We start from the raw sequence: 13,598 nt of genomic DNA, 5'->3' as shown, positions 1-13,598 counted from the left end.
AGAAAGGGAGATAAACCAGAGAACTACAGACCTGTTAGCCTGACATCAGTAGTAGGGAAATTGCTAAAATCGATTATCAAGTATGTGATAACTAGACACTTAGAAAATAATTGTAGGATTGGGCTGAGCCAGCATGGATTTATGAAAAGGAAACCTGACAAACCTATTAGTTTTTTGAAGATATAACGAGCAGAAAAGATCAGGGGAACTGGTGGATGTGGTGTATTTGAATTTTCAGAATGTTTTCAATCAGGTGCCTCACAAGAGGTTAGTAAACAAAATTAGAGCAAGTTGGATAATACAATGGCTTGGGTTGAGAATTGGTTAACAGACTGAAAGAGTAGGAATAAACGGATCATTCTCAAGTTGGCAGGCAGTGACTAGCGGGGTACCACAAGATTCAGCACTTGGACCCCAGTTATTCACAATCTATATCAATGATTTGGACGTGGGGACCAAATGTAATATTTCCAAGTTATCTGATGACACAAAACTAGGTGGGAATGTGAGTTGTGAGGAGGAGGCATAGAGGCTTCAAGGAGATTTAGACAGGCTAAGTGAGTGGCCAAGGGCATGGGAAATGGAATATAATGTGGAAAAATGTCAAGTTATCCATTTTGGTAGAAAAGTCAGAAATACAGAGTGTTTCTTAAATGGTGAGAGGTTGGGTATTGTTGATGTCCAAAGGGACCTGGGAGTCCTTGTTCATGAGTCACTGAAAACAAAAATGTAGGTGCACTAAACAATTAGGAAGGTAAATAGCATGTTGACGTTTATTGTAAGAGGTTTTAGATACAGGAGTGAAGAAGTTTTGCTGCAATTATATAGAGCCTTGATGAGATTGGACCTGGTATATTGTATACGGTTTTGGTTTCCTTGCCTAAGGGAGGATATACTTGCCATGGAGGATGTACAACAAAGTTTCACCGGACTGATTCCTGGGATGGTGGGTTGTATTATGAGGGGAGATTGAGGAGACTGGGCACGTGTTCTCTAGAGTTTAGAAGAATGAGAGGTGATCTCATTGAAATATACAAGATTCTTACAGGACTCGACAGGGTTGACACAAGAAGGAGAATTCCCCTGACTCAGAGGAGGTGTAGAGCCAGAATAAGAGTCAAGCCAGTTAGGACTGAGATGAAGAGGAATGTCTTCACTCAGAGGATGGTGAATCTGTGGAATTCTCTACCCCCAGAGAATGTGGAGGCTCAGTCATCAAGTATGTTCAAGACAGAGATTGATCGATTTCTAGATATTAAAAACATCAAGCGATATGGGATAGTACGGGAAAATGACATTGAGGGAGATGATCAACCATGATCTAGTTGAATGACAGAGCAGGCTCAGTGGGCTGATTGGCCTACTTCTTCTGTTCCCTATGTTCCTATGATGGTGTTTCTTTAATTTGTTCTTGGGATGTGAGCATCACTGGCAATGTCAGCATTTATTGCCCATCCCTAATTGTTATTGAGCAACTGGTGGTTAGCTGCAGTCCATCTGGTGTAGGTACACCAACAGTGCTGTTAGGGAGGGAGTCCCAGGATTTTGATCCAGTGACAGTGCAAGGAGTAGTGATATATTTCCAAGTCAGAATGGTGTGTGACCTGGAGGGGAACTTGCAGAGTACAGTGTTCCCAGTCGTCTGCCGCCCTTATCCTTCTAGGTGGTAGTGGTTGTAGGTTGAAGGTGCTGACGAAGGAACCTTGGTAAGTTGCTGCAATGCATCTTTTAGATGGTACATGTTGCTGCCACTGTGCATCAGTGGTGGAAGGATTAATTGTTGCAGGTGATGGATGGGATGCCAATCAAGTGGACTGCTTTCTATTAGATGGTATCATTTAACTTCTTCAGTGTTGCAGCTGCACTCAACCTGGCAACTGGAGAGTATTCCATTGCACTCCTGACTTGTGCCTTGTAGATGGTAGAGATGCTTTGGGGGGTGTCTGGCGGAGTCAGGAGGTGTATTACTGATTGTAGAATTCCCAGCCTCCGACCTGCTATTGTAGCCACAGTGTTTATATGGCAGGCCCAGTTATGTTTCTGGTCAGTGGTATCCCCCTCCCTAGGATGTTGATGATGGGGCATTCAGCAATGTTAATGCCATTGAATGTCAGGGGAGAGATGGTTAGGTTCTCTTATTGGAGATGGTCATTGACTGGGAATTGTGTACCACAATTGTCACTTGCCACTTATCAATGCAAGCCTGAATGTTATCCAGGTCTTGCTGCACGGCGTTGTGGATAGTTTTGGTATCTGACGAGTTGCGTGTGTTACTGAAAACTGCAATCCATTAGTTAGTGACCATCCCCAGTTCTGATCTTATGGTGGAGGGAAGGTCATTGAGGAAGCAGCTGAAGATGGTTGGGCTGAGGACATTACCTTAAGGAATTCCTGCAGTGATATCCTGGGGTTGAGATGACTGACCTCCAACAACCGCAACCACCTTCCTTTGTGCTAGATATCCAGCCAGTGCAGAGTTTCCCCCCTTATTCCTGTTGACTCCAGTTTTACTCAGGCTCCTTGATGCAACACTCAGTCAAATGCTGCCTTGCTGTCAAGGGCAGTCAGAGTCACTCCACTCCCCTCTGAAATTCAGTTCTTCTGTCCATCTTTGGACTGAGGCTGAAATGAGGTCTGGTGCTGAGCGGCCATGGAGGAATCTAAATTGAGCATCCATGATCAGGTTGTTGTTGAGCAAGTGCTGCTTGATAACACTGTCAACAACGCCTTCCATCATTTTGATGATGATTGAGTGTAGATTGATTGCACAGTAATTGACTGGGTTGGATGTGTCCTGCTTTTTTTCCGACAGGACTTAATCTGGCAATTTTCCACATTGTCAGGCATGTGCCTGTATTGCTGTACTGGAGCAGCTTGGCTAACAGTTCGACTAGTTCTAGAGCCCAAGTCTTCACTTCTTACAGCCAAGATGTTGTCAGGGCTCATAACCCTTTAGCCCTTTCTTGATATCACGTGGCTGAAGACAGTCATGCTGGAGACCTCAGGAGAAGACCTCGATGGATCGTCCACTTGGCAGTTCTGGTTGAAGGTGGTTGCAAATGCTTCATTCTTGTCTTTTGCGCTGACTTGCTGGGCTCCCCTATCATGAGGGTGGGGATGTTTATGGAGCCTTTTCTGCCAGTTAGTTTATTTGACCTCCACATTCATGACTGGATGTGGTAGGACCGTGGAGCTTCGATTTGATCCATTGATTCACTTAGCTCTGTCTGTAATTTGCTACTTCCTCTGCTTGGCATGCAGGTAATCCTGTGTTTCAACTTCAACAGGTTGACACCCCATTTTAAGTATGCTGCTGCACTACTCTCTTGCATTCCCCATTGAACCAGGATTGGTCCAGCGGCTTGATGCTAATGGTAGAGTGATGGATATGTGGGGCCAAGATGTTAAAGATTGTGGTTGAATGTAATTCTGTTGCTGCTGATGGTCCACAGCAACTCCATGGATGCCCAGTTTTGAGCTGTTGGATCTGTTCTGAGACTATCCCACTTAACATGGTGGTAATGCAGCACAACATAATGAAGGGTATCCACATTGTGTTTGTGGAACTTACTTTCCACAAGGACTGTGCAGTGGTCACGTCTACCAGTCCTCTCATGGGTAGGTATAACAGCTCAGATAGATTGGGTGAGGACAAGGTCAAGCAAGTTTGTCCCTCTTGGTGTTCTCACCACCTGCCACAGGCCCAGTCTGGCAGATATGTCCTTCAGGGCTCGGCCTGTCATCAGTAATCAGTACTGTCATTGAGCCTGACTTGGTGGACATTGTAGCTCCCCACTCGAGTACATTCTGTGCCGCTGTTACCTTGGTGCTTCTTCCAAGCGGTGCTCAACATGGAGGGGGCACTGTTTCAACAGTTGAGGGAAGGCAGTATGTGGTAATCAGCAGAAGGTTTCCTTGCCTATGTAACCTGATGCCTTGAGGAGGCTGGGGCATTGGCTGTTAAGGTATGATTCTGTCGCTTTATTTGCCTGTGGAACAGTGCTCCCAATTTTGGCACAAGATCCCAGATATTAGTGAGCACGATTTTGCAGGGTCACCTGGCCTGGCCTTTGTTATTTCCGGTACCTAAGTTGATGCTGAGTGGCCTGTCTGATTTATGTTCTTGTATCAAGCTGCTGGTGCAGAAAAGTTGAATAACTCAGTGTCTGGCCCGGCCATTTCAGAGGGTGATTAAAAGTGAACCACTGCTGTGGGTCTGGCGTCACATGTAGGCTAGCCAGGGTAAGGACAGCAAATTTCTTTCCCTGATAGGCATTAGTGAACCAGATGGGTTTTTATGACAATCCAGTAGTCCATAATCATTGTTAATGAGTGTAGTATTTTGCCCCACATTTATTAATTGATTGAAGTTCAATTCCCCCAGATACCATGGTAGGATTTGCTTCGTGTCACCAGAGCATTAGCCCAGTCCTCTGAATTACTAACCCAGTAGCATTCCTCCTCTGTTACCATAGTGAGGCAGAGCAGCTTATGGAGGGAATTCTAGAACTTATCCAGGGCTGGGGCAGTTGGGAACAAGGCGATATAATATGTGTTTAGTAATGTAAATTTTAATCTAATGGACTCACAACCTCGAGATCCAGAGTTCAAATTCCAACTGGTAACTTGTGGACTGGTGCTAAGAAGAATGACCATGAAAGCTGCCAAATTTCCATTTAAAACCCAGTTGTTTCGTTGATGCCTTATCCTTTCTGACCTCCATGTAATTCCGGTCACAATACATGATTAACCTTATTGCCCTACCAAACATGGGGGAAAGGCAGATATGTAGAACTAATAGGATTGCTCTTTGAAAGAGCTGGCACAGGTGTGTAATTCTGATTCTAAGCTGTTCAGTTATTGTTCATCCCTGGTTGCCTGAATAGTCAGTGTCACGCTGAGCCTGAGACAGCAAAACATCAATGTGGCCTGGTTCTTTGGTTATGATGCCTTGGAGTTTTAGAAGCAAATACTATAAATTTGCTTTGAAGCTTTTTGTTCACTGAATTTAGGTGACATTGACAATGTCCCTTTTGTTGCCCGTCTTTGGTTTCTATAGAAAATGGTGATGGGCAGTTTTCATGAACCACTGCCCTTCCTCTGGTAATATTGCTGCCACAATAGAATTGGAGAGGAAGTTCCAGAATATTAGCCCAGTGACAAGGGAATAGCGATGTATGTTGAAGTCAGAATGATGCGTTACTTAGTATTCCCATAACAGTGCTCCCTAGTGATAGAGATTACATGGCTGGGAAATATAAATCTATACTTTCAGGATCTATTCCTGTGATGAGTACCCCTGTGAACAGGTTGCATAAAGACACAAATAGTAATTGTTCAAGGAACGCTCTGTTTTTCCCCAATATTCTGTATTCTCTGAAAAGAGACAAAATATAATAGCCACACCAAAAAAGCTATAGCACCCCTTAGAAAAATGTAAAATGCCGTAGTTGTGGATGCCTCAATGCCATTGTGACGTGAGTAATGAACAACTGTGAATTACACTGGGGTTGACAGTCCTTAATCAGTATCAAAGGAGAAATAAATATAGTGATGAGCCTACTTAAAATGTTTTTAATAAACATGAACTGGAGGATGCTGCTAACACCTTTGATTTATTTTTCTGCAGTTGGAGACCAGTTTCTTAAATCACAGTCAACTGAGACTTTTGTAAACAGTGATTTGGAGACTGGAGTCATAAATGTACGTGGTAGCCACATCTGCCTTAGCCTCAACACTGCGCACACACAAATGGATTCTGGCTCATTACAAGGACCTCAGACACAAGATGCAATTCTGTCACCTTTATTTTCTAAAGGTAAGCATTTGTTTAGTTACTATTATAAAAATGTTAATTAAGTATTCATAAAAGCGCAGCCCTCATAATGTATGAGTTGCGCCTGATGTTCGTACTTAACATTGCCCCACTTAAAATTCACCAAGTCAATTATTAATAAAAGCAGTAGAAAATAACCTATAAAAAATCATAGTACACTTGAGTCATTGACAAAAATAAAATTAAAGTTGAGGACTAGTAATAGCATTGGCGCCTAGGTAGGGCAATAAATGGAACTATAAATTTATTAGCTTACTTTGCTGTCCAAAGCAGGAAACGTGGCAAAGGGAACTAAATGATGAACCTAATACAAGAGCAAATCAATGCAGATGGTGGAGATTAGAAATAAATCAGAAAACACTAGAAATGCCCAGCAGCTCTGGTAGGATATGTGGGGAGAGAAACAGAATTCACATTTCAGGGTGATGACCTTTCATCAGAACCTGAAATGTTGTTTTTCTCTCACTCCACAGATGCTGCCAGACTGTTCAGCACTTCAGTCGTTTTCTGATTTTATTTTATATGTTAAGTATTTATATAATCAGTATGTGCTTATAACATAGGAACAGGAGAAGGCCTTTCAGCTCGCCGAGCCTGCTCCACCATTCAATATGACCATGGCTGATCAAACAATTCAATACCTTTTACCTACACTATCCCATAACCTTTACATTATTGTTAATTAGAAATCTATCAATCTCTACCTTAAACATATTCAATGACTTAAGCTTCCACGGCCCTCTGGGGTAGAGAATTCCAAAGATTCACAACTGTTTGAGCAAAGAAATTTTTCCTCATCTCTGTCCTAAATGGCTTCCCACTTATTTTGAAATTGTGTCCCCTGGTTCTAGACTCCCCAAACAGGGGAAATATCTTAACTGCATCTACCCAGTCTATTCCTTTAAGTATTTTGTAGGTTTCAATGAGATCACCTCTCATCCTTCAAAACTCTAGACAATACAAGCCCAGATCCCCCAATCTTCATAAGACAGTCCCGCCATCCCCGGAACAAGTCTGGTGAACCTTCGGTCCCTCTGTTACCTCAATTCTGGGGTAAGGGGACCAAAACTGCACACACTACTCCAGGTGCAGTCTAACCAAGCTTCTATACAATTGAAGCAAGATTTCACTACTCCTGTACTCAAATCCTCTTGCGATAAAGGCTAACATTCCAATAGCCTTTCTAATTGCCTGCTGCACCTGCATGTTAGCTTTCAGTCACTTATGGACAAGGACACCCAGGTCCGTTTGTACATCTACACTTTCTAATCTCTTACCTTTTAGGAAATACTCTGCACATCTGTTCCTTCTACCAAAGTAGATAATCTCTCAGTTTTTCACATTATATTCCATCTGCCATGGTCTTGCCCACTCACTACATCTGTCCAAATCCTATATCCATTTTACATTTTCCTCACAACACACATTCGTGTCATCCACGAACTTGGAAATATTACATTTGGTCCCCATATCCAAATTATTGATTTATATTGTGAACAGCTGGGATGCAAGTACTGATCCTTGCGGTACCCCACGTTTCACTGCCTGCCAATGTGAAAATTACTTGTTTATTCATACTCTGTTTTCTGCCTGTTAGCCAATCCTTAATCCATGCCAGTATATTGCCTCCTATCCCATGCGCACTTATTTTGCTAATCAACCTCCTGTGGGGGACTTTATCAAAAGCCTTCTGAAAATCCAAGCGTACTACATCCATTGACTCTCTTTTATCAATTTTGTTAGTAATATCCTCAAAAAAAACTCCAAGTTAATCAAACATGATTTCCCATTCACAAATCCATGCTGACTATGCCCAATCAGATCATGATTATCCAAGTATCCATTTATCACATCCTTTATAATAGGCTCTAGCATTTTCCCTACTACTGATGTAAGGCTAACAGGCCTGTATTTCCCTGTTTTCTCTCTCCCTCCCTCCCTTAAATAGTGGGGTGACATTTGCGACCTTCCAATCTTCAGGAACCATTTCAGAATCTGTAGAATTTTTGGAAAATGATTATCAATGCATCCGCTATCTCTATAGCAACCTTTGTCAACACTCTGGAATGCAGAATAACAGAACCCTGGGGCTTACCAACTTTCAGCCCCATTAATTTCTCCAATACAACCTTACTATACTAATTTCCTTCAACACCTCATTCTCCCTAGTCTCTTGGATCTCTAAATCTGGGAAATTTCCTGTATCTTCCTCAGTGAAAAGAGATACAAAGTTTTCATTTAGCTTCTCTGCTATTTCTCTATTTCCCATTATAAATTCTCCTGACTACCTGTAATGGACCCACATTTGTCTTAGCTAAACATTTTCTTTTTACATGCCTATAGAAGCTTTTATAGTCCATTTTTATGTTTTTTGCTAGATTGCATTCATGTTCTATTCCCCCTTCCTTTACCAGTTTCTTCTTTTGCTGTATTCTAAAAGCCTCCTAATCCTCAGGTTTACTACTACTTCTGGCAACTTTATAAGCCTTTTCTTTTAATCTTATACAATCCTTAACTTCCTTTGTCGGTTGAATAATATTTTTGGGTTTTTGCACCTTGAAGGAATTTATAGGTGCTGTAAGCTATGTAATATTTCTTTGAAAACTGTCCATTGCCCATATGCAGTCACACCTTTTAATGTTTTTCCCAATCCACTTCAGTCAATTTGTCCCTCATGCCTCCATAATTTCCTTTATTCAACTTTAACACCCTTGCTTCAGAGTGAACTACCTGACTTTCAAACATAATGTAAAATTCTATCATATTATGGTCACTCATCTCTAAAGGTTCTTTTACAACAAGATTATTAATTAGCCCTTTATCATTACATAACACTGGATCTAAAACAGCCTGCCATCTAGTCGGCTCCTCAACATACTGCTCCAGAAAACCATCCCTAACACACTCCAGAAACTCGTTTTCCACAGCATTAGTTTACCCAGTCTATATGCAGATTGAAATCACCCATGATTACTGTATTACACACGCTACTTGCTTTTCATATCTCCTGATTAATACCATGCATTGCAATACATTACCACTATTGTTTGTTGGCCAATAAGCAACTCCAACCAACGTCTGCTGCCCTTTGCTGTTTCTTAGCTTACATGGGAGCTGTACGCTATTTAAATTGGAGACCTGCATCACGTGTTGGTAATTCTCAAAACACTGAGGACGATGAGATGCAATATAAATGCAAGTTTTATTTTTTTCAGTATTCCAATGAAACAACAGTGAAGTAAATGTAACTTTATTGCCTTTACAGTGCTTCTGCCAATGTTGACTCTTGGTGACTTATTGGCATTTAACGAATATTTGCTGCACAGTGATCTCAGGTTTTGATGGGGAATATTTTTGAGGTGTAAGTTCTCTGTTTCTGCGATATCATCATCTCTTCCTCATTCACAAACCTAATATATTTTCAACTGACAGGTTGCTCCGTTCTGCTGATAAAGGCACCTCAACTTTCTCCCACTCTTTCCACCACTGCACCCCTCCCCACCGCCACCCAACTTGCATACGCACGCTTTTCTTTTTCTCAAAATTTGCCCCGCCCTACTAAGTCACAGCACGAGCGCTGTTATTTCGCTAAACTATCTGATGTGGCACAGATTGGAGTGGGGTGGGTGGTACCTGAACCTATGGCACCAAATGTTGATCCACTACCCCACCCCATGCTATAAACTGAAACTGATATCTATTTTCTTTCTTAATCTTTAGCATTGAAGAAAAATTGAACTGGCTGGGAATGCATAAAGCCCTACAATTGTAAACATAACTGTTTCAAAATATCAGTGGACACTTTTAGAATAATGCTGTGTTTTTATTGGTTATCTGTTGTGCAGCCCATCTAGGCCACGGAACCACATAGACCTTCGAGATGAAAGATTGGCATCCTTGATAATGCGTTCACTTTGTTCCACCCACTCATAGTACCCTTTATGAGTAAATATCACTCATTTCATTCCTAGTGCATCAATCATTTTGTCTTGAGAAATAATTTTTTGCATCTGATTTTTTTTTTCTTGCAAGCTCAGAATATTTTTACTACCATGTATTTTCTTCACCTCAAGCATCGATTATCTGGATGCTCTCCTTACCAACTTCCCCTTCAGCTCAGTGGACTGAACTTTCTTCTATGCCGTGTTTTAACTTCAATTCTGTCAATTCATTCACATTGTATTTTCAGCTGTGTAAGGTGATTCTCATTAACTACCCAATAAATGAATAAATAATCAAAGCAAGGAGGATGCAGCTGATTAAAATCATTTGTAGCTTCATCTTTTTAAACTCAATTTTGTTAGTGCGAGTCATTCAAAATGGTCAGGGGAACCAACAGATATATATGCCAAAATTGGCAAATGCTGTTAAATGGTTTCAAGCTCCTCAAAGATGAGGTAAGAGACATCCTTGAAATGCAGTGATGATAATTCTCCATAATTGAAATTCTTGCCAGTAATATCCAAGCAAAATCTTTGAGAATACCTAATTGAGATTAACAGACATGGATATTCTTTCCTCTGCCTAGCTTAATGGGACTGTCCTCACTTTGGTTCCATTCTGTTACAATCATAGGTAAGGTTTCCAACCCTCCAACTTTGGACGGGTGTCTGCTCGAATGAGCGGTTGGTCTCTGAGTATTGCTGGCAACTCAGGAGAAAAGTTTCTTTGGATACAGATGTTGCATGTGCCCATAGTCTTGGCTGTCGCGGCTTCCAACCAAGTCATGCTGCCTGAGCCCAACGAAAATCACCTGGATTCTCGGTCTTGATAGAACCACAAGAGAAGGAAGAAAGTGATAAAACGAGGAGGGAATGTAGCAACACAGTAGCAACATATTGATGGATGTGGGATGGTGGGGGCAGGTAGACTTAATATTGCCTTGTGCTGTACACTATTTTGTGTTTTGTTGCAGAAGTCAGGCAGCTTTGCCACTCCCTGAATACTCAACATCTCCTTACTGAAGCTGGGTTTTTGTATGTGGTGTGGAAGTCAGTGAATTAAATTGTGTGGCTTTGGTTTTATTATTCTTATAAGTTGCTCTGTATTATAGATTTTTCAGGTTACTAATAGCAATGATTTGTGGTGTATACTTGGTGTTTTCATTGTGGTTGATACTGTAGAAACATCAGACATCATTTTAATTTAAACATTTATCTTTAAATCTGTCTATTTTGTGTTCTTTAATTTATAACTTATGATGTTCATCTCACTGTAAAATAAAAGGCCAAATACCTTGGCGTTTGGTGATATTAAGACAGTTGACTGAGGTAAATACAGTAACATTTGCAAACAGTAAGCAAAATGTCACTTGATCAAATATAGTGACTTAATGGTGTCTTAAATTGTGTTATATGAAATATAATGAGATCGAATGTCACGTGATCAAATTTCCAGGAATGCATCCAACCAGAGTTGACAACCCTAATCATCGCTAGAGAATCTCTTGCAATGGCTTCTCTTCCTATCCCCACATTGTCAACTTGAATCACCCAAGGATCCATCACTGATTTATCCTCAGGTCCCCAACGCCCCTCAATACATGTACATCCTCATCTTGGTAGCACCAATAGCAGCCTTGGGACAGTTTCAACATGTTCTGACAAGTAACTCTACCTGCCTACTATTTTTCTCAACTGCTTTAATGCCTCACTGCTATCAGATTGCATGAGCTATTATTTGCTCCAGTTACATATTAGGTAGAAAGAAAATTTTGACCCTGAGTGGCATTTTCATCCCCCATGACCTGGGCATTGGTTTAGGTTCAACCAGACTGTTTACAGAAACAAAAACAGAAAACACTGGAAAAACACAACAGGTCTAACAGCATCTGTGAAGAGAAAAAAAAACAAGAGTTAATGTTTTGAATCTGTATGACTGTTCAGATTTTAGTCATACGGACTCGATACATTAACTCTTTTTATTCTCTCCACAGATGCTGTTAGACCTGCTGAGTTTTTCCAGCATTTTCTGCTTTTGTTTCAGATTTCCAGCATCCGCCGTATTTTGCTTTTATCAGACTGTCCACAGGCTCAGCATCCTATTCCAACACTAAGTTGAGCTTCCAAACTAATTGTGCTCATCACAAAAACTGCCTGCTTGCATCTCTGGAATGCTCCACCTCCCCCTCAGCCTCAGCCTGTCTCTTTTTCTCTCTCTGAAACTTTATTGGCTGCCATTGTTGTGATTAAGCATCATGTGAGCAATGTCACATGATTAAACCGCCAGATTTGGTTACTGCAGTGCTCTTTCAGCAGACCATCCATCCTCCAATCCTCACATTTCTGTTCATTGAAAAGTCTGCTGCCTTCATGTTAAACCATATCGAATCCTGCTCATCCATCACCCCTGTCCTTGCTAAGCTATGTTGGCTCCTGGAATCCCCACCACTGTCATAATTTAAATGTAATCCTTCTAAGTTTCTCCATTGCTTTGTGTCTTCCTTCTCTTTAACCTCTAGCATTATACCTAATCTTCCTCTTCACCCACCTACCAACTAAACTCTCTCCCCACTTTGGCTTTTGTACTTTGCCCCATTTCCCATGCTTTAGCCTCCTCATTGCTTCTGTCTAGAATTCCCTTCCACCTTTCTTAAAACCCACCTTTTTGACCAAGTTTTGGGTCAGCCCTTCTCACCTCCTCCTTTGCTTTGGTACTTTTTTAAAATTTTGCCCTTATAATGTACCTTGGCACATTTTCCAGCACTATGAGTGCAGGTTTCCGCTAAGGAGGTGTGACTTTTATTGCTAGCGGCCAAGAGCTGTCCACTTATTCTCAAGAACAGTAACTACTACTGATGTATTTTTGGGAGATTTGTGAAACTTGTTAATTTTAGAGAATGTTTGGGACCTCAAATAATTCTACTGCGTAATGGGAGTCTTATCTGTGGTGGTCATGGAACCAAAAAAAATCGTCTTGCACATATTCCCAAATCATATTCTTCTAATGCCAACTTTCTCATGGCTTAGTCTGTGATATGGTTAAGAATAGATGATTTTATGTTCCATACCTGTGCAGTTACGAGAACAACAGAGAGCTTAGTATTTCTCCGTCATGCACATTTTTTCTTTAGCTTCTTATTAGCATTTGCAATTTTGTAGATGTAGGAAATAATTTCAAAGATTTTGTAAGTCTTCAAACTTTCTTAATACTCAGTTAAATTATATCTTTTATTTTTAGGTGATGAATGCAGCATTGGATCAGCTACTGATCTGACAGAAACCAGTTCTATGGTGGATGGTGACTGGACTATGGTAGATGAAGGTTTTTCCACGCTCAGTCTTACACAGTCTGAGCTAGAATATATATCAATGGAGCTGGCCAATAAAGGCCCTCACAAGTCGCAGGTTCAGTTAAGGTAAGTAGTTTGAAAACAGGCACCCGAGATGCAAGGCTCTATTTTATGTCAGACCCAGCAATCTCGGTGAGACATGTAATTGAGCTTTTGAATTCCCCACATGCCAGGTTCCTGATTTGTCTCCCTTCACGGGTAAAGGAGAGCATGACAGGTAAAGACCTCAGTATTTATCTATAAAATACCACATATGTTCATGTTAAAGCTGATCTCATGTAAAAGTCGACCCTAGATTTTCAGGGATCAAAGCCCAAAATCAAAGTATAATCTCTACCATAACATCAGAAACCTAAATTTGTTATTCATCAAAAAAGTTACACTCAATGTACTTCCTTCAGGTCTGTCTTATTAATTAAGACAGGAAGAATGTAGATCAATTTTGATTTTTAAGGGGAGAATCTGACAGAT

The 13,598-nt window shown here is 41.0% G+C and overlaps 1 protein-coding gene across 4 annotated transcripts in view; it reads left to right on the top strand.

The window, feature by feature from the left end:
• The window catches only part of ric1 (RIC1 homolog, RAB6A GEF complex partner 1), a 165,538-nt gene that overhangs the window by 141,724 nt on the left and 10,216 nt on the right, over positions 1-13,598 (top strand). For all 4 annotated transcript variants that reach the window (XM_041186021.1, XM_041186019.1, XM_041186022.1 and 1 more), the window contains 2 exons: positions 5,630-5,818; positions 13,016-13,193. In XM_041186021.1, the coding sequence (XP_041041955.1) occupies positions 5,630-5,818; positions 13,016-13,193 (367 nt within the window). The remainder of the gene's footprint in view (positions 1-5,629; positions 5,819-13,015; positions 13,194-13,598) is intronic.

Source organism: Carcharodon carcharias, chromosome 4 (genome assembly GCF_017639515.1).
Source record: "Carcharodon carcharias isolate sCarCar2 chromosome 4, sCarCar2.pri, whole genome shotgun sequence".
NCBI classification, from domain to species: Eukaryota; Metazoa; Chordata; class Chondrichthyes; order Lamniformes; family Lamnidae; genus Carcharodon; species Carcharodon carcharias.
This window is presented reverse-complemented; position numbering and strand designations above follow the sequence as displayed.